The sequence below is a fragment of the Hipposideros armiger genome, unplaced genomic scaffold, assembly GCF_001890085.2.
Source record: "Hipposideros armiger isolate ML-2016 unplaced genomic scaffold, ASM189008v1 scaffold_1, whole genome shotgun sequence".
NCBI lineage: Eukaryota > Metazoa > Chordata > Mammalia > Chiroptera > Hipposideridae > Hipposideros > Hipposideros armiger.
In genome coordinates this window covers 6,497,886-6,523,446 of record NW_017731351.1, presented here as the reverse complement: position 1 = coordinate 6,523,446, position 25,561 = coordinate 6,497,886, and the positions used below count along the sequence as shown (strand labels likewise).

At 37.5% G+C, this 25,561-nt stretch overlaps 1 protein-coding gene across 9 annotated transcripts in view; it reads left to right on the top strand.

Moving 5' to 3' along the window:
• The window catches only part of BLTP1 (bridge-like lipid transfer protein family member 1), a 169,084-nt gene that overhangs the window by 110,333 nt on the left and 33,190 nt on the right, over nt 1-25,561 (top strand). For 6 of the 9 annotated variants that reach the window (XM_019667736.1, XM_019667803.1, XM_019667873.1 and 3 more), the window contains 13 exons: nt 1,495-1,701; nt 3,142-3,380; nt 6,635-6,879; nt 9,232-9,337; nt 13,212-13,309; nt 13,996-14,181; nt 15,241-15,409; nt 16,903-17,114; nt 18,173-18,371; nt 21,982-22,041; nt 23,720-23,946; nt 24,680-24,880; nt 25,066-25,196. In XM_019667736.1, the coding sequence (XP_019523281.1) occupies nt 1,495-1,701; nt 3,142-3,380; nt 6,635-6,879; nt 9,232-9,337; nt 13,212-13,309; nt 13,996-14,181; nt 15,241-15,409; nt 16,903-17,114; nt 18,173-18,371; nt 21,982-22,041; nt 23,720-23,946; nt 24,680-24,880; nt 25,066-25,196 (2,280 nt within the window). The remainder of the gene's footprint in view (nt 1-1,494; nt 1,702-3,141; nt 3,381-6,634; nt 6,880-9,231; nt 9,338-13,211; nt 13,310-13,995; nt 14,182-15,240; nt 15,410-16,902; nt 17,115-18,172; nt 18,372-21,981; nt 22,042-23,719; nt 23,947-24,679; nt 24,881-25,065; nt 25,197-25,561) is intronic. The other 3 variants (XM_019668173.1, XM_019668251.1, XM_019668023.1) reach the window with 1 other exon arrangement.

The following is a 25,561-nucleotide window of genomic DNA, read 5'->3' as shown; positions in this document are numbered from 1 at the left end:
ACTAATTTATAAATGTATGTTTAATTTCATTCAGTCGATGGATACAGTTTACACGTAGAAAGCCATTTGCATTTTAGCACCATCTAAGTGTGTTCTAGCCGATGTTAAAATTGAATTTAATGTGCAATTTTGTTAATGATAAGCAGTAGCTTTATTATTATAATATTTAAGAAAAGATTCAGAGCTCAGTGACTAGTCAGCGTCCCAGAATCCACTGGGATGCTGGCTAGACCAATTCCATAGGATACTTTGTTTCTTTTTCTAGTCACTGGTAGTCTCTGGGAAATAATTGCCTTTTGTAGCAGAAAGCAATTTAGTTCTCTAGTAACCATTTGTGAATTTTATGTAATACCTGGATTTCACTTTAGTAAATAATCAAGACCTGTGATAGAGCGCCACTGTTAGGCTGGCTTCTCAAGGTTTTTTCTAACAGAAGTCCAACGTGATGGGTTGATTCTTTAGAGCCGTGAAACTGTAAAAAATTCATGGTAACTCCTCTGCAGCCTAAATAGAGATAAATGTGTAGGAACCGACACATAGTTAATATGAAATTTGCATTTTGCATGTTTTGCTAAATCCATTTATTTTTAAGAATCCTTTGCCCATTTGAGAGAGAACGTTTATGTTGGAAGCCATCCTTTCACTGCCTGGTCTTCACTGGTGCAGTTCATCGACAGGACCCTTTCCATTGTGTCAGAGGTGGCTTCCTCATGGCTTCCGCACATGTTACCTGTCACATGCTCTCTGCAGCATCCCACAGTTGCAATGTTGAGAGTTATGCTTCTCTGTACTTCTTTCTGCTCATTCATTTCACAGAATTCAGTGAGTGCCTGCTCAGGGTGCTTTCCGGGCACTGCAAAGAGAGAACAAGCCATCAAGGAAGAGAGTATCTGCTCTATGTCTGTAAAGCTTACCAATTGTAGTAGTTCCTCATTATGAATTCTGTCATATCTTTGTCACTCATTGAAAATAGAACATCCAAGTGAAATTTCTTCCTTCCTGTTAAATTTTAAGTGTGTTTTAATATATTAGATGATTATTAATTTCTTTGATTAGACGTTAAGTATAGTGAGTATTTTTCTCTTGTCATATTCAGTGTCTATGCTTTTTTAGAGGTTGTACAGATCCCTAAAATAAGTTGGAGGAGGAAACAGAAGTTCTGAATGGAGAAAAAAATAAAAATGGAATTTTGTGTGTTGTATGTATGTAATGTGTCAGTGTTCATGCTTTTCCTTACATGTGAGCACATACATATTTCTTCTGTAAATTCTTTATTAAAATAGACTAATATTTGGTGTCTCCAGGCAAACGGTGTAAATACATTTCAAAATTTTTAGAAAATGTATTTCTTCAATATATGACTTAAATGCATGACAAGCCTTAAATTATTTAGTTCAGGGAATAATTTCAAAGCATTTGTCTTGCTTGCAAAATGCTTTTTCCAAATTTCTGTTTATTTGCCTATATTGAATAGCCCTCCTCCTCTGTTACTAGAACTGTAGTGAAATGCAGCATTGCCAAGTCCCAAGCCCTCTACAGCGCCCAGAGGGGGCTGAAGACTAGCAACGCGGCCGTGGTCAAAGTCGGGGCCATCAGCATCAACATTCCCCAGCACCCCGCCACCTTGCACAGCATGATGGTTCGAAGTTCTCACCAGCTGTCCAAGCAGATCTCAGACCTCATCCGACAGCCGTCTACTGTGTAAGGCACTCCGCCGAGGCCTGTGATTCTGTACAACACCTCAGCCATTCTTTGCTGTGTTAACAGTAGTTTGGAGGGAGACAGAGGGTTACACCTAACAATTGACCATTGTGGGCAGTGGGGCAGGTGGAAAGTAGCCAGACACAATCATGGATAATACTGGATATTATTCAAGTACTATGTCACATGTGCAAATGTCAGTGTTCCATACTGTACCAAGAAAGCTTAAGAGACCCTAGACATTTGTGGGCACCATAAGAGGGACTGATAAAAAGTGAACAAATTCAAAAACTGTATCAATCCTTGTTTGCTTTGAACTCATTGAAATTTATGACTGCATAGGTTTAAAAAAATTTCACTGGCCATTATGTCCCATGAATGGTTTCGTGCTGTCCCTTACATGAAGTGATTGTACATGCCACATACGTGTTTTCAAGGGCAGTAAACTGGACCTTGGCACATTAGCCTGTATTCCCTGTGTTGGTAGCTCATGGGTCTGCATTGCTGAGGTTCATTACTGGTCTGCAAAGCTATAACTAATGAATAACTACTAAAAATGTGATAAGTAAAAGGTAACAAATGTCTTATTATGTTTCCTTTTTCCTATCCTATAAGGTAAAAAAATAAAAAATATTAGTGTGTCATTTGACAGTGTCTTAAAGTCATGATTTTTTCCAGTTGTTCTCTGGATCCTTAATTCTGGTATAATATTCATGTCAGAAGTTGCCTACATAGTAATAATTTAAATGCTTTTTCCCTGTCAGTGGAATGTGGAATGCAGAATGTGTACATGTGCCTAGTTTTAAAATAACCTAAGGAATTTTTCCTTATTATAATGTGTTGCCAGTGAAGCGTAGTAGTTATAAAACTCAGACTCTGGAGTCAGACTGAGTTCAAATCCTGATTTCACCACTCTCTAGCTGTGCTTCCTCGTTTACCAAGTGGAGACAATAGTATCCACTCAGAGGGTTTTGTGAGATAAATGAATAAATGATATAACACACACAACACACAAAGCACTAGGAACAGCGCGTGGCACAAAGTAAGCACTCACATAATTGTTGGTGTCGGCGTTATTGTTAACAGTGGTAGTAAACGCCGTGGCGGTGTAGTCGTATGACAACCAGCAGTAGAGTGCATAGTGGTTCAGTCATGGAATTTGGGATCAGACAAACCAGAGTTTAAACTCCACTTTCATGATAATGATATGAATGGCCTTGGCATCACAACATTCCAGTTATATTGTTTTTACCTGTTTTTGCTTACTTTTCTGTATCATCCTTTTTCAATGGCTATTTTTAGGAAGTCTTAATATAACCTGGTGTTAGAAAGAAACACCTGTTTACAGTATATTATTCATTGAGGACTCTTAATCATTTCATACAATAAAGTGGTAGCTGCTCTAATTGTGTCATTTTAAATTATTTTTTTTCTTTGTAGCCCACAGACTGTAAAAGAAGATATTGCAACGCCCCTACCTTCTGAAAAAACCCCAACAAGTGTTAATCAGACTCCTATTGAAACCAATGAATTTCCTCAGCTACCGGAAGGCTTAGAGAAGAAGCCCGTTGTTCTCAAGTTCAGTGCCATGTTGGACGGGATTGCCATTGGAGCCGCACTTCTGCCGTCTCTGAAAGCGGAATACAAGATGGGGAGAATGCGGAGTCACGGCATGACAGGTGACACTGAATTTTGAATCCAGTCTCTTAAAATTTATTATTGGAGAAACTAGTAATATTTTGATGAAAAGGTAAAGTTGATTTTATAGGTACTATATGAACATTTATATAATTTTCCTCATAACACTTTTAAATTTTATTAATGATGTTCTTCAGTCATGTGAAAACTGTCAGCACACTTCCTTCACTGACCAGCATGGGCCCCACTTTCATTTGAACACTTTAGAGTTACTTAGCTATTGAAGCCATTTCTCCAATTTAAACTTAGGTGGAATACATTTCTACATCTTAGAGGTTTCTAGAGCCTGAATAACATGGTTTATTTTCACACTGGGTGCATTTAGCTTGAATCAGAGGAAATTTGATCTTCAAAATAGCTAGTTCTAAGGGCCGGCCGAGTGGCTCAGTTGGTTAAGACCAAGAGTGCAAGCTCTGAGCAACAGTGGTTCGATTCCTGGCCTGAGCTGAGCAGCCGGGTGGCAGGATGGCTCAGCTAAAAAAAAAAAAAATTCTATAAGGTTTTGTGATCCTTACATATCCTATCCAAAAGTTCTTTGCTGTTGTAGTTTTATTCTGAAATATATCATATATACAAGTATAAACTATATACACACAGTTTAAAGGATAATCAAGAACTCTTCAAACCAATACCACACCTAAGAATTAGAATATTACCAATACTTTGAAGGCTCCTTCAAGGAAGGTCATTGTTACCAGATAATATGACCCATGGCTGCTTGGGGAATAGCCACTATCATGAATTTTGTGTCCCTGTCCCTTTGCTTTTCTTTATGGTCTTACCGCATATGTATGTGCTCCTAAATGACTTCAAGTTCACTGTTGCCTGTTTTGAACTTTATTTATATGGAATCCCACTAACACATTTTTTAACTTGGAATTGTTTTGCTTACACTTCGAGGTTCATCTGTGTTCATCCGAGTATCTGTGGTTCATTCGTTTGTCACTGAAATGCAGTAGTCCATTAAGTGATTGTATCACAGCTGATCCATTCTGCTATTGATGGGCCTTTGACCCATTTTACTTTTTGGCCTTTGCCGTCGTTCTCATGCACATCTCCTGGTGTACATTTGCAAGAGTTTCCCAAGGGCGTTTATGTAGGAGTGGCACAGCTAGACTGTAGGGTAAATGCATTGTCAGCTTTACTAGGAAACGCGAAACCATTTCCAAAGTGCTTATGCCACCAATGTTTACTCCCCCGGCACATTAGATGAGCGTTCCCTTCGTTCCTTCATAACACTTGGTATCATCTGACTTTTAAATGTTTGCTTGACTGGTAAATGTACGACGTTATCTCATTGTGGCTTTAATTTCTATTTCTGTAATTACTAATGAAGCTGAGTTTTTTATATGATCAAAAGGCCCTTATATGTTTTCTTATATGAAATGCCTGTTGGTGGTTTTCCTTTGTTTGTTGCCAATTTTACCATCAAGTCATTTGTATTTTTTTTGGTTCACAAGAATTCTTTACATATTTTGTATATTAAACCTTTGATGGTATATGTTTAACATATATTGTCACCCATTCAGAGACTTATCATTTCACTTTGAGTTGTCTTTTGGTCAACATATTCATTTTAATGTAATTGAATTTATCAGTGTTTTTCTATATCATGTGTATTTTTATGTCTTAAATTCTTCTCTTCCAGGATCATGAAAATATTCTCTTATATTTTCTGTTAAGTGTTTTGAAGTTTTACTTTTCATATTTAAGTTTTTAATCTATATGGAATTGATTTTTTTTCTTGACTTTGGTGTGGAGAAGTATGCATAACCGTTTATCTCAGCATCATCTCTTCTTTTTTTCCAATGACATATAATCCACTGCTGTCCTCTGTTAAGTGTGTATGTATGTGGGCGCTCTTTCCGAGATCTCCGTTACACCTCATTGACCTCTTTGCGCCAGTATCATATTGCTACTTGACTTTTGCTTTTTTAGAAGTTGTCGTGGTTGTTTTTGGTTCTTTGTTCCTTCATACACATTTTATAATCAGTTTGTTTGTCAAGTTCTCTGAAAAAGTTTGTTTGAATTTTTATAGGAATTTAATTGAATCTATAGATTTACTTGGAGAGAATTGATAATATTGAAACTTGATACAATATGTAGCACTCTTGTTACTGAATGTGTCTATTTTTCTGTTTCTTTAGGTCTTTTTCATTGCTTTTCTACAAAATTTAAAAGTTTTCTGCTTAAGGTTTTCATGCACCTTTTGCAAGATATATTTATTTACTTATGCCTAGGTACCTTATGTTGTGGTAGTTATTACAAATGATACATCTTGAAAAGTGGCATTTTCTAAACTGTTTGGTGGTAGTATGTACTAGTGTGCTTGATCCTTTTATGTTAATTTTATGCTCAGCGAACATATTAAACTATTATTGCTAATGCGATTCTTCGGAGTTTCCTAAGTAGATGTTTACCATATGCAAATAATGCTTTAGTTTCTTCCTTCCCAGTCTTTATGCCTTTCTTTCTTTTTCTTGTGTTATTGTGCTTGTACTACAGTGTTCAGTAGAAGGGGCATTGTGAGCATCCTTTCATCCTCCTGTTTTTTTAAGGAAATCAGTATTTTGCCAATGGATATGATGCTTGCTGTAGGTTTCTGTTAGGCTGCCTTTATCAGGTTAAGAAAAATTACTTCTGTTTCCAGTGTGCTAAGACTTTCTACGAAGAATAATTGGTAATATTATCAGCTACTTTTTTCTGCATCTATTGAAATTAAAATGTTTTTCTCTTTTATTCTGTTAACATGACAAATTACATTAATAATTTTATAAAACACTCATATATGCATATGTGAATACATATATATATGTATGTATTTATATATGTATGTGTGTGTGTTTCTTCCTACCCCCAGCATTTTAGGTTTTCTGTATTGAGAGGGATTTTTCTGGACACGTACATCTTTTTGTTACTGGGAACAAACACTCTAAAGTGAGTTTCCAGATTCAGCAGTCAGCAGTGTTAGGCCTTCAGATATTGGGTTGACAATAAGTTAGGTTCATCTCGGTCACTTATTCAGGGCATTTGTGAAATACCGAGTCTTTATAGTAAGCATACATATACTTAAAGATAGGAAATACAAGCAAATGTAAAATATCCTTTCCATATCTTTCCCTACAGGTTCTGGGATATGCACACATTTTTTTTTAGGCACCATTTTTGGACAAAGTAAGGAATGAATGTGTGAATGAGCCCCTGAACAAGCAGCGACTTTTCTTATTTCTTCCAGGTGCACAGACCCGGTTCACATTTGAGCTGCCAAATCACAGACTGCGTTTTACTTCCAAAGTTTCTGCCACAGACATGTCAACCATTCCTCCTTCCGCCAGTCTTAACCTGCCTCCTGTCACCATGTCAGGGAAGTACATAATGGAAGAGCATGACAGCTATTCGGACCAGGTGTGGAGTCTAGATGAGCTGCCTTCTAAACAGGGGTACTACTTACAGGGAAATTACCTGCGTTGTGTGGCAGAGGTAAGTGGTTTTTTTTTTTTACTTTTCTTACTTGTTGTAGTTAGAAGTCTTCAAGCTTTAGTTTTACCAAAATATGTAGTGATCCAAACTTCTAAGGCAAATTATTAAATCAATTATTCCTACAGGATTCTATATTGAATCTGGGGTATGTGTGTGCACGTGTGCATGTGCATGTGTATGTTTCTGTCTTTCTCTCTATAGTTTTATTTTAAATATACCTTTACTAGCCATCTTTGAATTCATATTTCTTCCTTTGTGTTTCACATTCATCTCTGCAGGCTTTGCATGGTTCATTTTATTATGAAAAGCTAATAGCACCTCCCATTTGTCAAGGTAACTCACTGATGCATTGCTCACACAGTCATTACGTCAATCCTGTGAGGGACATATATTTGTTCTCATTTTATAAGTGAAGAAACTGGGCCCTTAGAAATGGTTAATGATTCATCCAGGTACACATAGTTATTAGGAACAATCTAAAGGCCATAGAGGGAGATAAAATAAGTACAGTCAGATTCACAGACTAATTTCTCTTCCAAGGGAACTTGAAAGCCAGCATAGCTGACTCCATCATTAGGTTTCACTTTATATCTGTACAGCTGTCACAAGTTTAACCCTCCGTCGGGCACAACTGATCTCCCAGATTCATTGCACACAAAGATGCCACTATGAAATACGTCTTTACTGTAAAGTCACAAACATGACTGGCGATAGGTTACTGTAGAGGGGAAAGATATGGAAGTGATGAGTCACGATACCTAACCTTAGATACTTGAAAATTTGTGTGCAATGAATCTGTGAGATCAGTTGCGCCTCACAGAGGGTTAAACAGCATTTGCATACAAGTTTTTCATTCGGTTTGGTTAGGCAAGCAGGTCATTTGTTACTGTCCTAATTTGATGCTGTAGAAAATTGAAGCGAGGACAGGACTTGCTGTGAACCTCCCCGCTGTGGGTGAGCGATGCAGGAGTTACCCAGTGCTGTTCTCGCAGCTTCCTCTGTCCATTTGTCGGGAACAGTCGCTACCTTGTCAAAAGCAATGTGCTATTTGTTGTAAAATTTTATTGTCTAGAATCTGAAGTATTTGTAAGAATGCTTTCTGTGTACTTTGCCAAACGTATTACAGCTCTGGGGACATATTTAAGTCTGACTTAACCGTCTTTAGATCCTGTTTGCTGTAGCACTTTTATAAGTGTTGGGCTATCTGTACTCCTATGTGAAGAATGGTGTACCAAAAAATAGTGTACAGCATTCTTGGGGGCAAATATTCATTTATAAGATAGATTGTAAAGCCTGTTTTATTTGTGCTTTCAACTCTTATTTAGCAACACTATTACTAATACTTCCTTTGACAGAAAATAATGCAGTATATGCAAAGTTTCTAACTAGTCGTAGCTATTAGGAATGTATAAAGTTTGTAACTGGGGTAGAACACAATCCAAAATTTACCAAGAATTCAGTTACTTGTAAACGTTTGAGAGAATCTAAAATTGCAGCCCCCTGAGAGTCACCTGTTTTACTGTGGCCTGAAATAGACACACGTGGCAATTAGGTGCCCATTTTGTACTGTGTACAAAATGAAAGTGCCTGGTGCAATTCAGACTTTACGTGACTTCTCACTTGTGAAAAGACTGTCAAACCTATTTTGCTCTTTTAATTTTTGGTCAAAATATGAATGCTATCGACGTGGCAAATGTTGGAGCTTCACCTTACCCTAGCTTATGATAACACTCGCCTTCAGGCAGGGCCTGCTTTCGACTTGATCTGTTTGCTAACTAGGTCTTGCCAGACATTTTATGTCTCATGCTAATGACAGGGCACATCTTATATTAACACTGAGTGTATCTCATTTGCTGATTCACACAAATGTGAGCCTCAGGAGAGCCGTAATTTTGTTGTTTGTATTCATAGTTGCACTAGCGCCTAATGCAGCACACAGAGAAGGTGGTCAGTAAATATTTGAATAAGCAAATAAATTTCACTTCTAATGGTGTTTGCCATAGTTCTAACACTACAACATTGGTCATTAAAAATAAGTATTATTCTAGACAAAATTTCAATTTTGAAATTAGCAGGTTACATAAAGTATAATTTTTGTTTTCAAAAGATTCTTCATACCTTATTGGCTACTGTTATTTAAAAAAAAATTGGGGGTGGGGGAATGGCCTATAATAATGGGAGGCATATACAATTTTTGGGTATCTGAATGTTTTTAACCCTTCCTCAGTGTATTGATTTCGAATAGCATGTAGATACTTGTCCACGGAGTTTGGGATGACGTACATGAGCAAAGATGTATTTAAACTAATGTAGTCAGTCGTATTAACCTAAGACTCTGATTTTCTTTGGCAGGTTGGCTCTTTTGAACACAATCTCACAACTGATCTTCTAAACCACTTGGTGTTTGTACAGAAAGTGTTCATGAAGGAAGTGAACGAAGTGATACAAAAAGTCTCAGGTGAGTTGGCCGGGCACTTCATAGTATAGAACAGATAGCACACTTTTATTCACAGGGTTACGTGATGTTCCCGGATCTGCGGCAGAGTGCTGATCCTTTCGTTGGGGTGTAATTGTTGAGTGAGCCCCGAAAAATGACGTGTTCCTTGTCTGGTTTTCCCACCCAGATTCTTTTGCTTCTCACCTTTGTTACATGTAATATATAAATTCGTGGTTTATAAACTTCACAAAGCTCCTTATGCTTCCCTTCCAAAATAAAAAGGAAAAAAGTGAGAGAGAGAGAGAGAGAGAGAGAGAGAGAAAGCACTTAGGACATGTCCATTAACCAAACTAATACTACTCATTTGAGAACAAAATTTAGATCCATATTAAGATTTCCACCTTACCAGATGGTGACTGTATGCTGGCTACATGGTAAATTGTTTATAGCAACCCCTATATTTTTGCTGTCCCTCAAGTGTAGGTTACAATTGAGCTTCTTAATCATACTTTTAACAGGAAATATATGTTTGATTTAAAAGGGTTTAATTTACTTTTAATTCACAAGATAAAGTATTAAGAGGAATTAGGGTAGAAAACAAGTTGACTCTGTATAACAATTCTTGAGGCTGAATATTTCCAGTATAATATAAGCATGTTAAAATAACAGTTTAGCTACATCTGTAAATTTAATTCATAATGAGGTAAAAAACTGTGGCTTCTACGTGACTCATGTAATAGTGTATCTGATATTTCTATAAACTAAAATGATTGTGTAATACATTTTACAAGAGGTGACCTTTTGCTTTTAAATTGTAAGAAATTTTTGCCCTGAAACAAGATAAAAGATATTCAAGGTGGTGAATAGATCAACACAAAACAAATAGGCTTTTTTTTTTTTTTTTTACAAATAGACTTATTTTTAGGTAAAATTCACATATATTAGTTTCAGGAGTACAACATAATAATTCGATATTTGTATACACTGTGAAGTGATCACCACAATAAGCCTAGTTACCACCCGTCACCATACAAAGTTAAAAGATTTTTTTCTTTTTGTGATGAGAACTTTTAAGATTTACTCTCTTGGCAACTTTCAAATATGCAACACAGCATCACTGGCTGTTGTCACCATGCTGCACATGACGCCCCAGGACTTACTTTGTATCTGGCAGTTGGTACCTCTTGACCCCCTTCACCGATTTTGCCCACGCCCCACCCTCTTCCCCGCTAGGGACCACCAGTCTGCTCTCTGTATCTGCGAGTTTTGTTTTGTTTGCTCATTTGTTTTTTTTTTTTGATTCCTCGTGTAAGTGAGATCATATGGTATTTATCTTTCTTTGACTTATTTCACTTAGCAAAATACCCTCACAGTCTATCTGTGTTGTCACAAGTGGCAAGGGTTCCTTCGTTTTTATGGCTGAATAGCATGCCACTGTGTATATGCGTACAAACCACATCTTCCTTATCCATCCATCCAGCGATAGACACAGGTTGTTTCCATATTTGGGCTCTTTTAAATAATGCCGCAGTGAACACAGGGATGTATATGTCTTTTCTGATTGGTAATTTCTTTTTCTTCAGATTAATAGACTTTATTTTTTAGAGGATTTTTAGGTTCACGGCAAAATTGAAGGGAAGGAACAGCGCGTTCCTAATACCACTGCCCTGCCCCTCACAGCCTCCCCCACTATCAGTGTCCCCGCCAGAGTGGTACGTTTGTTCCAGTTTGTGAACTTACATTCACACAGCAGTGCCTGTTTACCGAGAATGAGCTAGGAGTTGTGGGTTCAGGAAATGTAGGAAGGCTTGCAGTAGTCGTTGTGAGGAGTGTGTTGGAGAAAGGACAAGATGAAGACGAGTCGCCAGACAGCATAGGTGCCTGGTGGTGTTCAGCCTAACTGACTGCGGGGCTGCTAAGGTACCGTGTGCTGAGGTCTGACAATACATGGCAGCTGCCCTTAGGACTCAGTCCAATTGGGGAGACAGATATGTGGGTAAGTAATAGAGCAGAGGTGGGTATTTTATGGCACACATCACGGAGGAAGAAGTGACTCAATTCTGATGTGTTGCGTAAGGAGGGCTTTGAATAAATTAATATGTGATGAAGGACTGAGAAGAGCATTCGGCACAAGTAAGCACTCACTGTCGTTAGGTATTAGGGTCAGTACAGAGGTCAGCTGGGTTGAGAAGAGAGGAAATGAATGAGAATGGAACAGGAGTATGAGGACAAAGGCATTTTAGGAAAGTGAGTTTAGGGAACAGTGCTATAAGAGGGATGTGGTTTAGAATTCAAATGATCGAAAGTTGAGGGAATGATGGTTTAATGTTTTAGAAATAACACTCGAAAGTAAGCCAACCACCATCCACTAGGTCAAAGGAGTGAGTGAGTGTGAGACTTAAAAATGATGGCACAACAGAAAAAGCCACATTTAAATGAGGTTAGGGAATCAGAGAAATGAAAAGATACTCTAAAACAATGAAGGTTTGTTGGGAGTAGCTGGAGCGCAGAGACAACAGGAATAGGATGGGTAGGCGACAGCTGGAAAAAAACATGGCTATAGGTAGGGTCATCAGTGATGAGGCTTGGGTAAGAGAGATGACTGTAGACTTGAAATAAAGATGGAGAGAGGAAGCACTTAGTTATAAGTTGGAAGAAAGGTAACCAGTGTACTGTGCTGTAAATTTCAGAGCAGAATAATTCAGAGAGGGAAGGTGCTAGCATAGGGGCAGGCCCTGAGCCACAGACATGTAGTCTGCCTCTTCCAGTGACAGATGTTTGAATCACTGTGTTCTGTATTATAGGCCCACAAATCTTGAATACTTTGGTCCCTGTCTATCCATCCATGTCATTTTTTCTCTTTTCCTGTGTGTTTATTCAAATAGATACATCTTTTTTTTTTCTTCCCTTGGGTCAAGTGTGTGCCCTTGCCTACCTTTTCTGCCTTACCTTGGATATGCCTTCTGTCCCATCTCTGCCTTTTTCTATGTCTTTCCTCCTTTTTTTTTTCTTTACTTTTCTGCCCTAGTGAAAACTAAATTACATTTTTATCGTAGTACTAGGATAGATTTTGACCCCTAGTTTAAATTTTGAAAGCCCATAAAAGATTAATTTCTCTCTCAAACAACCAAGACCTGCTTTTTATCTGTTTGGTTCTTAGTTTTTTTGATACATCTGTGGTCCCTAATAGGAAAACTTTCTCATCCCACCTGTATGTTCCCTGGGCTGATGCTGAACTCAACACACATACAAAAAGGTGGATTGTTTTAGAATAGAATAATTGAAAAATAAGCATGCAGAAAAGTTTTCTCAACAAGGAAAAGAGTAGTAGTTATAGAAGTTATACATTAAAATATTAGAGTATTGTTCCCTGAATGACATAAAAGGTCTGTTAACAGGAACTTTACTGCAGGGTCTCCTACCCCCATTTTTATTTTTTTAATTTACAGAACAATTTTTTGCTGTCACGTTCTTTATTATTAACATTTGTCACCTTATTTTTTATTTCTTCACCCTTATTTTTTTCTTTCGTTCGTTTTTATTTGTGGCACATCTAAATATAAACAACAAAGTTCGCATTTTTGATTAAAGAAAATAGTCCAGTTTACTTTTTTACCTCAAATATATTTTCTGACATGTAGAGTCGTTTAGTTTAATTATATGTATAATGTTTTAATTCAATCCTTATAAATTATTCTTAACAAATGTCTGTGTTTGCAGTATTATCTCCATCTTATATACACCTGCCTCAGTGAAATGAACTTGTTAAAGATTGGGTTAATGATCAGGGAAAAAAAAAAACTTTTATGTTTGGTTGTTTTTTTAATGCACAAAATAGTTTTTATTTTCCTTTTAAAGAAATTGTCCCAAATCCTCACTTATTTACCTCCTTTAGGCGGAGAGCAGCCGATTCCTCTCTGGAATGAACACGATGGAACAGCAGATGGAGATAAGCCAAAAATTCTACTCTATTCCCTGAATCTGCAGTTTAAGGTGACATATAAATAATGCTACTTAGAGGAACTTTCCTAATTAATTATTGCACGCTTATTATAGAAAATGCACATGATATGTAGATATACCAAATAGAAGATAAAAATGAAATATATCCACTCAAAGAAAAAGCTTTAACAATTGTTTGAATATCCTTTAGGACTTTATTTCTGTTTTTAAATATGCACATATTTCTGCATTTTGAAAAAGCCTTAGATGCCTTACCATGAAGAACATTTAGATCAACTTACTCTTCTCGAACAGCTGCACTATACAGTTAGAACAATTTATTTGATTTTTTCTGATTATTGCTGTTATAAATTACTCTGTAAAAAATACTTTATACACATGTCCAATTAACAGTAACACCTTAATAGAAACCTTAGTATTTCCAATATTTAAGATATTAGTATTCTTAAAAATCATTCTTTCCAAATAGTAATTTAATTGTGTTTAACCCATGAACAGTCTAGATATTAAATACAAAACATTGAAATGAAATTTAATAGCTAAAAATGTGTCTACTAAGGAGAAATTAAAGAATGTTGCCAGTTTTATCATTCATTAGATATCTTATATATGTTTTAAAACATTCTATTTTATTTATCAATATTGAAAGATTTCATTTGAGTGGGAAGAAATTGTTGATTTATGATTTTTTTTCCTACTAATATGTAATCTGCTAGGGTATTCAAGTAACGGCTACAACCCCATCAATGAGAGCTGTGCGATTTGAAACTGGGTTGATTGAACTGGAACTTTCGAACCGACTTCAAACCAAAGCTTCACCAGGAAGTAGCAGCTATCTGAAACTCTTTGGTAAATGCCAAGTGGATTTAAATCTGGCATTAGGACAAATTGTCAAACACCAGGTGCGTGCAGAATATGTGGACATTAGAACTGCGGCTTTTAAATTTTGCACATCAGTTTGAACTACTTTAAGAATTACTATACTTACAAAAATACTTAGGTTAAGTTTCTAAAATTTCTGATTGTAAATTCTAATGAAAACTTAAGGCCTTTACAATTTTCCATTGGTATTTCATTGAGTATTTTGGTGGTTTGTTATAGTTTAGGCAAATGCAATCACATGGAACTTAATCCAATATCTTCATAAATATTTGCTTATAATTTCTCTTTATTTTGTTAAACATTGATTTTTGTGCTAATATTGGTGAGTTTTTTAAATGTTGCTAGGTTTCCTAGCTGCACTGTATAATGTTGGCAAGTTTTGCATACCATAATGTTAAACATATAAAGTTAAATATTTTATATATATATTTACACGTACATACATAGTTAGACTTACAAAAAATTAACATTCACAGCTCGTAGGAGCTATTTGTTTTTATTTTGCTAAAGATTACGTAGATTTTAACCTTTTTTCCTTCTTTGATTTGAAGAACCGATTGAAAGAATACCAGTCGCACTTTCAAAATTGAATGCCTCTATTAAAGAATATGTGGGAAACAAATGAACAAAAAGTTTAAGTTATCTCTAGAAAAACAGTAATTTGTTCAAATGGAAACACATTTTGAGAGGAGCGAGGGTCTAACTAGTGGGTTGTCGGAAAAGTCATGACACATTTTTTGTAACGAAAAACAGAAAAAGTACGTCATGACTTTTCTGACAACCGAATATCTTGAAACATTTAATTTATTGCCATTCAGACTGTGGATGTCATCCTAGCTTTTGTATGAACTTTTTGTTTGACTTTATATTTACTTCTTATACACCCATTTATATTGTATATTAATTTCAAGTGTTTATAGTATAGAGTATAAGGAATGTATACCATCGATGAATGAAATTTAGAAAAATGCACCACTTATTTTGGTGCATAATATCAGTAATAGTGTTATGACTTGTAGGATTTTTTATTAAGACATTTTCCATTATTTGATGTTATGGAGCGTTTCATTTTCTTTTAGGTTTATGAGGAAGCTGGCTCTGATTTTCATCAAGTTGCCTATTTTAAAACCAGAATTGGGTTAAGAAATGCCCTCCGAGAAGAAATCAGTGGCTCTTCAGATCGGGAGGCCGTGCTCATAACCTTGAATAGGCCTATCGTGTACGCACAGCCTGTGGCTTTTGACAGAGGTGAGCTCAGTCAGCAGGGCTGCCCTGTTGGTTTAGAGTCACTGTGGTGATGCTGGATGAAAACCATCTGTAGTGCACAGTGTAAATGCTTGGCAGCTGGCTGTCTCCTAAACCCGGAACGGGAGCCTCCCAGAAGTTTCTTGTTTATGCCCTTCAGTTTTTAAAGTTATTTTACTTTTTGCTTTTGATGTGGATTATAATGCCAAGTTTTTGGTTTGGATAACTATTGTACCCACTTACTTGGCGCTGTCTTTATTTACTTGCTCTACAAACATTTATTGTGTGCCGTCTAGAAGTGGAATGTGAGTATGGGAAGCAGTATCCCCCCTCCAGGAACTCTCAGTCCAGTAGGAAGGGTGGAGTTAGCGATCGGGGTTCTGGGCCCTCAGGGAGCCTGTGCTGCTTGGAGGAGAAACTAATTCTTCAGGTTCGACTTGGAGTCAGCTCACCAGGGAGACAAGGGAAGAAAAGCTGGCTTTATTTGCATTTCTATCTGAAGTCCTAGAACAGTCCCTGGAATATATATCATAAGAACTAAATAAATATTTACCAAACGAGAGAGAATATGAACGAATACGTCTGAGCACAGAGGTTTAAAAAAATATAGCAGCAGTGCACATAAAAGGAAATATTGGGGAATACGGCTGAACAGATAGAGAGGGTCTGATTAATGTATATTGGGTAATGTTGGGTAATGTATTTTGGAATTGTGTCTTAGAAGTAATGAAGAACCATTTAGGAAGCCGTTTAAGATTTAAATGGGTGGTAGGCTTTGGCTGCTAAGATGATCAGTTTGTTGGGAAACTGCCCTTTTGTCAGTGTCATCGGTAACATTTTATTTTGCTAAATCCAGTGCATGTTTCTTCACTTCTCATCTTGCCGACCTCTCACCAGCTTTCAACAGCTCCTTAAAGAACCTTTCACTCTTGCGTCCATGACATACACTTGCTTTTCCTTATCCTTCTCTGGCCCCTCCATCTTTACCTCCTCTTTAGGCTCCTTCTTCTATACAGGGCACTAAATGAAGGTTTTCTGTAAGATTTCAGTCTTGTTACAAACTCCAGTGCTTTGACCTCTCTCTCTAAACCCCACCTTTTTAATGTATTATGTACCTCTCCTGGTACGATGTACCTCTCCTCCACGAATTTTTAACACTGAAACAGTAAGCTCTGTGAGGTCAGGGACCATGTCTGTTTCTGTTTGTTATTTCATCCCAGCACCTAGCATATGATAGGCATTTCACAAACAATTTGTTGAGTGAATGACTGAATGGACCTGGATTTTCTTCTTCCTTTTGCAATTATGCAATTATCAGCTTTCTGCCTTTTTTCATTTTTCACATTGACTCTATGCCCTTGGATCCTTTCTAATTCAAATGCTACAATTTTCTGGGAATAATTTTTATAGATCATTAGGAATTTGTAGCTATTGAAGTTTATTATTTTATGGTTTTGATTTAAATTTTTTTTCTGCCCTGCCTTAATGATCAAAAGCTGTGCTGTTTTGGCTGAATTATAAGGCTGCCTATGACAATTGGAATGAACAACGGATGGCTTTACATAAGGATATTCATATGGCTACAAAGGAAGTGGTAGACATGCTACCCGGCATCCAGCAAACATCTGCCCAGGCCTTTGGGACGCTCTTCCTGCAGCTCACTGTGAATGACCTGGGCATTTGCCTGCCCATCACAAACGCCGCACAGGTACGAAACTCAGACCCTGGTGCAAGGCCAAGGGCCAGGCGTCTCTGCTAACCGGTTCTGTGTACCTAGAGTATAACAACAAATTTTTCAGAATGCTTTATAACTTGATTTTGGTAAACAAGTAAGATTGAGCTCCTTCAGCCATTTTTCATCTTCAGAGATGAAATGCTAATCTCTTGAGACTTTTAGAATAGGGATAAGATTGACACCCATCTGATAACTTGATGTCTACCTTGACAAATAAGCAGCTTCGTTTTCAGAATCTTTTTATTGTTCTTGTTTTTTAGGAAGGAAGTCTTTGGCATACACTTGTTAATAAAATAGAAACAAAAGAACATGTAAGAATACTACTCAATAATGTTTAAAACCACAATTAAAACAGGGTAGGGAATTTTAAAATGCTTTTAAATTAATATCGAATGGTAATGAAAGTTTCAAGGTATGTGTACACCTGGATAAAGTAAGAATTTTCCCTTCATAATTTGGGGCCGATTCTCAGGAACACATGTTTGTACACACACGTGTGTGAGACAGAGAAGGCTGTGAACGCCTGTCAGGCCAAGAAGTTGCAGTTATAACAAATACCAAGGCCTGTATTTTACTGTCATAATTCACCTTAGATAGCCTGTAAGCAGCTATTGTTTAGCATTTTGTTGGGAAGAGAGTGTTAAGAAAAACTCTGGCTTGAGGATGGGCAACATGGGGTATGTTTGTGTGTCAGAGATGAGTGGTAACTTTTTAATGGTGTGATGAGCAGAGCTTAGGAAGGCTGCACACACCAAGGGTGGTTGTCACAATGAGAATGCGCCCCACAGCTAACACAGCAGCTTGAGAGAGAAAAGTAGATAATTAGCCTTTTGCAAGTGTAGTTAAAAAAAAATGTACTCGGCAAATGCATTTTTTCACTTGAGCAATCTAATTTTTAAAAGCAGGCGTCTTTCTAAGCTGCTTGTTAATGAAGCTTTCTGGGCTGACCCTTTTTGGATTTTTGTTCCTATGAATCCTAATTTTAAAAATCGTCACCTTTTGTCTTATTCCTTCTTTAATGTATTTTGCAGTCTAATCACACTGGCGACCTTGACACTGGCTCTGCCTTGGTATTGACCATTGAAAGTACGCTCATCACTGCCTGCTCTTCAGAGTCTCTGGTTAGCAAGGGACACTTCAAAAACTTCTGTATCCGTTTTGCGGACGGCTTCGAGACGTCATGGGATGACTGGAAACCAGAAATTCGTGGGGATCTGGTGATGAATGCCTGTGAGTGTCTTTTATTTTCTGTATGTGGTTTAGAATTTCTAAAAATTAAAAAGAAAAACAACCGAATGTCTTCATTTTTAAGAGTAAAGGATGTTCAGATATAGGAGTTATTGAATTTTGTGAAATAGGGGCTTTTTAAAGATATAAGAACATACTGGGTTGTCGGAAAAGTCATGGACGTATTTTTTCTATGGTTTTCGTTGCAAAAATGCATCATGACTTTTCCGACAACCCAATATTTGTGAAAAAATGCAGCTTTCAGTAGTGTTGGTAAGTAAACCAACTAGCTATTCCTTTGCTGGTATGACATTTGAAGGTTTGATGACTACCTGATTTTTTCTGTAACTGAGTCACACATGACCAGATAAAACATCTTTGTTCAATGGGGAACTTAAAGGAAGGTGATAAATATGTAAGGTCCAGTTCATCATATGACACAGAACAGTTGTCGATGACCAGGAGCAAGAGGCCAGCCTTAATCGATACTGACGTGAATAAACCCACACATCCCGGTTTGTAGGATATGAGCGTAACTTCTATGGATCCTTCCGAGTCCATAATTCTCAAGGTTGGGAGTAACTAAAGCTGTGTTTATATGCTATTTTGAAGTGTAGGGGATTCTGTTTATCCATTTTAATATTTTAAATATTATAGCAGAGTTGATAAAGTATCATTAATCTTAATGAAGAAAAAGTATATTTGAAGAATGAATGGTTGTGAACTAAAATTTCTCAGCCGATCTTGTAAGCTAACATGAAAACTGGGTTACTTTTCAGAGGGTGGTAGGCCAATGTTTATGCAGTTTTTTCCCCCGCTTCACTGGAAGACAGTCTTATTTCCAGTTCTGGGTTTTCTTTGTGGAACAGGAAAACTTTCCATTATTTTTATGTCAAAAATTGAAGTTTTGGCATTCAATGTTGACTAAAACTTAGATAAAATTATAGGTGAAATTCTTGGCTTTGGATGCTTTACATTTAGATAATTCATAGGTAAAATACTAGGATTTCTTTGAAATCTTCAGGTTACTGAAAAAACTTTGTATCTAAGTACACACACCTAATATCCAAAAGACCAAAAATAGCCTTCACCAGAAATCTTCACAAATAATCATTTTACACAGTTATATATATTTTTAAAAGTCACTATAACTGTCTTTCGGTATTTTTTCATAAAACAAAATAAATTTAAACCTGATTTTTATTAAGATGACATTTTGCAATCATTATAGTCATTAAAATGGTAGAATATATTTGGAAGAAAGTATACCATTTTCTTAAAGGGAAAATGCATACGATATATGCCTCTGACTCAAAATCAAAACCATAATAAAAAATACCAAAGGTGCCCAAAAAAATGTATACAAGTGGACACTTTGGTCAACGTTGCTCAAGCAGTAGTTCGCCATAATCAGAAGTGTCTGGACACTGATGGTAACCACTTTGAGCACCTCTTGTAATTGCAGAAGTCAAACATGACTTGTATTCATCTTTTGTTATCGGTATATATTGAGTATTACAATTTTAATACAGTTTTCCTTTCTTAAAATGTGTATCCATTTTTTTGGCACCCTCTGTGTAAACAATAACTCAGTGTGTATTATCCCAACAAAGTAGAACAGTGACATGCTGATAACTGTGATAGTCATAATTTATTTTGGGTTTTAGAGGGAATTAAATGACTTAGTTTTGTAACATGCTTGTTTTTTGGTATCTTGGGAGGGAGGCACGGAATGAGTGGAGTAATTGTTTCCTTGATATAATTATAAGAGTTCCAAAATTTAAAATGGGTAAATTAGTGTACTACTTTTTACTGGTAGCTTTTATTAGTAGTAAGTATACTTGAATATAACTAACATTTAATATTTTTGAAAAAGTAGACTTGAGTGTAGGGTAGAGAAATAAGGAACAGTAAGTAGGACTATGCCTTAGGATATTTTTACAGATCATTTCAAAATCATCCCCTAGAAAAAGATGTCCCAGTCAGATTTCCTCTATAGGTGATAACGTTTTTTTTTGGGAAATGCACTAAAAATTAGAAAAGCCAATCTTCCAAAGGAGCATGTAAGTAAAGAGTAAAGATTAAAAACGCTTTTCAGTAACATATACTTAGAAAAATGACATAAACCATTTAAGAAGTTTGAAAGACTGAAACACTCGAAGCTCTCTGTTAGCACCTGGGTAGCATTCGGTCATGAGAGTAGGGAATTACCATCCTGGATTCAGAATACTCTTTGGTCCAACCCAGCATTGTGTCTCTGATGCATGGACCACGGTACCCCAGGGAAGAGCCTCGTCAGTTTTCTACTCCTCACTTTCAGGATTTGGATCTGCTCCTGAAAATCTATATTTCCTTATTAATTCATCATGACTCTGTATTCTATGAATTTATGTAATTATTTTTAAAACTTAATTAAAAAAAAATTCTTTGACACTTCTTGAGATTGGACAGCCCATAAGTTTTTAACTCTTTTTTATTTACTATTGTAGTTCTGCCTTGGCCTCAATTATGTTACTCAAATTTCAAAGGGTTTTCTTTTCATTCTAGCATTCTTAGATTTGAAAGGGTAATCTAGTTTCTTTTGCTCTGAATTAAGCCATGACTGAAGGCGAAATGGGTGACCTTTTTTCCCAAAAAGATCTAGTTCTTTCTTATTTTATAATTGTATGTGAGGCACATGTACTGTATGTTTCAAAAATACAGTTTAGATTTTAAAGTCGTTGGCACTATCTTAAAAAAGAAAAAAAACACGTAATAGAATTTGTCACTTAACAAATAGATCCTTTCTCCCAAAATTAGATGTAGTTTTTCTACAACTCAGATTCAGGTAACATTTGAAGACCAATTAGGATACATTGTGAATTGCAAAAGGACGTTTCGTTTAAGATGTATGTACCGTCAGGTTTAGATTGAAATTTGGTTCCATTAAGGATTACTGAGAAAGGATCTTAATTCTGTCTTTAGACTTTAGTTTGTTTAAAAGTTGTTTCAAGGATGGTATGTCCTTTACTCTTTAAAATTGTTGATTAATTAACTTCTCTCTTTGAAGCTGACATTCAGATTAAAGCTAAGTGCCAGTAAATGTTTCAAAGTTTAAGTCAGATGTTCTGGGGATAGGTCTAGGACCTTAGTAGATGGACATCATGGCAGCCAGTCATTTTTTTTCTCATAAAATGTTCCTCGTCAAAGGAAAGGACGAGGCTGATGAATCATGTCTGTGACCTATGTGGTGGTTCTTAGTTATCATTTTAAACCATTTGTATTCTCAAAGTGCCATTCGCTCATGATGACACAAATTGTCATAGCATCCAGGAACTAGCGTTTCAGAGTCAGCCAGGTGCTGTCACTCAGATGAGGAAATCACATACAGAACGTGAAGATAAAACTATAGTTGAATTCTTAAAATCATAGAATAAAATACTCTGAGATCAGAAATAGATGTTATAAGTCATCTACGGCAGCCCTCTCGTTCTTCAGATTAGAAACTGAAACCTAGAGAAGCGAGCGATCCTATTTATGTTTAGGTAATAATCTTTGGGTGAAATATTGTAGTATAATATTTAATCACCAGCCTAGTTCTATTGAAAGCTGTTTTGGGGTGCTTTCTGTGCAGGTGTAGTTCCAGATGGCACTTATGAAGTATGTTCCAGGACCACAGGACAAGCGGCAGCCGGTAAGTTCACATTTGGTATAACTTTTGCTCCACACGTCAGGTAGAATTCTGCCTTTACATATATAGTTTTTTTTCTGCCTTTATATTAATAGTGAGAGGATCTTTTAACTAAACTTATTCTGGCGTTCCCAAAATTTTCAAAACATTTTGTGATATTACTAACATTTTTATTTATTTAACAGTTATTAGACACCTATTATGTATAAGATACACTGTAAAGTGTTTTGGGAAAGACAAAGATGAATAAGATATACTTTCTACTGTATAAATTTAAATTTTAATAATTGTAGTCAAGGCTTTGCAGCATAATTAAACTGTAATATGTGATGAATACAATAAATGTAAAGCCCCAGTTGCTTTTGGAAATTACAGGTGGGAGAGAAAATTTCCAAATTTGGAAGGATAGTAGGATCAGAGAAAGCCTTATGGAAGAACAAGCATTTAAAAGGGGACTTGAAAGATGGATAAAATTGTTTCTTAAGCAAAAACTGGGAGGTGTCAGTCATGATGGCAAAATACAGCGTCTAGTTAGAATTGCCCAAATTGGCTGGAACAAAGTTATGTGAAAAATAGGATGGGAAAAAATCTGAAACCCCACAATAAGGAGTTTGACTTGAGTTGGTGGACAGTGGGAAAGCCATTGAATTTTTTTGAGCAAGAAAGTAGAAGGCGACTGCATCAAAGGGACACTTTCAAGGGTGAGAGAGGAAAAACCCTAGAAAACCAGTCAGGAGATAACTATAGAAGTAATAAGATAGCGCAGTATACATTTTTATTATCTTGGCCCTGTTCTAAAATTAACAGAAGCTAAAGGGAGCTATTTATTTAAGGGCTCTGAAAATGTTGAAGGGGTAGAAGCTGATGAGGGTTAGTAGCTTGCCTCTCTGTCCCTGCTGTTCCCTCTGATCCTCCCCAAGCGCAGCTTCAGTGAATTGTCCCAGAGCAGCAAGGCTGCCAGTCCCCACTGACAGGGGACCGACAAGGGTAGGTCATTCCCCGCTGTCAAGTTAGAAGGAAACGTGATAACCAAGGTAAATATATGGATTGGGAGTAAGGTCACATCGCAGTCTTTGTCAGGACTCTTGTGTAGAAGTGATAGCAAGCCCCTCAAAGTCACTTAACCGAAAGGGGGAGCTTACTAAAAGGCTGTTTGCAGACCACAGTGAAAGTTGGGAATGGCTTTCTCGGTGACAGGCAGGAACCAGGTCCGTTGAGGGGCCCTCAGGAACTACAGGACCTGCTGTCAGCAGGACTCTCTCTTCGGGGTGCTTCATGGCGTCTCTCTGCTCACCTCCTCCTGACACATGGCGACTAACATGGCTGCCAGCAACTCAGGAGCCAACTCCGTCATCACTAGAGAAGGACCAGCCTCCTCTCAAGTCCACGGAAGGATTCTTTTCCAACATTGACCCTCTCCCAGACTAATTACCTGATTAATTCTGGCTAGTGAGCGAGGGCCGTGGGAAGGGCGATGAGCGACCGCACAGCTCGTAGGACAAAGGGTGCTGCACAGCGCGAGCCGTTGGGAGACCAGCCCCATGGCCCCGTGTCCTGACAGACGTAGCTGCGAGAGACGGTGGTTATGACACAGGGCCATCATCCATTTTATTCCTTAAATGTAGAGTTACTTAAATATCTACACTCGAGACTGACCAGAAATGCCACTTTATTTCAACAGAAAGCAGTAGCGCTGGGACCTGGACGCTCAATGTGTTGTGGAAGATGTGTGGGATCGATGTCCACATGGACCCAAACATCGGCAAGAGGCTCAACGCCCTGGGCAACACCCTGACCACGCTGACCGGAGAGGAGGACCTGGACGACATTGCCGACCTGAACTCCGTGAACATAGGCGACCTGTCGGATGAGGACGAGGTGGACACTATGTCTCCCACCGTCCACACTGTAAGTACACTCACCGTTGGACTTTTCCTGACTGGCTTTTACCCTGAGGCAGGGATGTTATTAACCCAACAGTATTTATTATATTGTCGCTGCTAACTGGGGAGGAAGGAAGGGAGTGGTGGTTCCTGTGTCTACATTTCCTAATATTGTTTTTTTAAATTTCATAATACTGCCTTTTAATTGAGTCCTTGTTTCTTAATAATGACTGTTAACCAACCAACCTGTGCCCTGACCTACGGGCAGCGTGCTAACGTGAAAAGTGCAGGCACATCTGTGGAGACAGAAAGTAGAGCAGTGCTCGCCCTGGCCCACGAGCTGGTGGTCGGGGAGGGGAGGGGAACCACTGCTGAGTTGCCAGGTTTTGTTTGGGGGGCTGGTAAAGAATGTTCTGACCAGAGTGCAGTGCTGGTCTCACAGCTGTGTGAATGTCCTAAAGAACACTGAATTGCACATTTTAAATGGGTGAATTTTATCGCATGTGAGTTATCTGTGAAGATGTTAAAAAACGAAACTCAAAAACAAAGTGCATGCACACGAAGTGAAGTATACATTTAAAAAATATGTATTTCCATTTATACTGTACATTTTGTAGATTACTCGATAGTTAACCCTCTGCTTTTATTCTGGTATTATTTATAAACTTTTAAAAATATGTTTTTACTGTTGTGCCATGAAATAGTTTCGTTCTTGGAAAGACATTCTTTTGAACCTTGCTGTCCCTGTTTATATTTAGAGTTCAGACGGAAGTTCAGTAAGTGGAGATGGCCACAAGCTCACCTTTGGGCAGCGACTTGTAAACCACCTGCTAGGCCTGACGCCCCCACATCAGCGCTATTCTGTTCCTGCAGAGTATCTGTGCGACCCAGAGATGGGGGGCTCCCCTCAGGCTAGCCAGTCCCATTTGAAAGTGTGCAGAGCCCACTCGTGGGGAAACGTAGGTAGCAACTAGATTCCTTATGAACACGAAGGGATTCGAATCACTGGACTCCAATCACCGTACTTGAATAGATGGCTTTGATTCTTGCATGCTCCCTTTGATTCAAATGTCATGTTTGTGATAGTGTAGATGTGCCATGTGACCCAAGGACGGTACTGACAGGCATGCGTGCATTTTTTCAGGAAACTGTGGAGTATCGGAGACAAGGCGCATCTTGCAGCCAGCCAGGAGAACTGAGAGGAAGAAAAACGATGAAGCGTATAGTGGATATCAGAGAGTTGAACGAACAGGCCAAGGTCATCGATGATCTTAAGTATGCGGCATGATTCTTTCTACAGTATTCCCTAATAATAGAATCATAGGGTTTTAAATAGTTTACCAACGAGATGACCAAGGTCCAGAGAAGTTTGGAAATTTGCCTGAGTTCCTGTCTAGTGCTCATCACAACTCCCCGTTTCTGAGCAGCTTATGACTGACTATATATCACATGTACGTATCTCTACATGTATATGTACACTTGCACATATCTTCACGTGCATATGCAAATACACGTATTAGTCTTTTGCTCACAGAATTTCTGGAATTCACATTTTTAAGAGGGCGAACAAACTCAGCATTTATTAAGTCCCTATTGTACATTTGACATGTTAGCTCAGTTTAACCTCCACAGTATTTCTG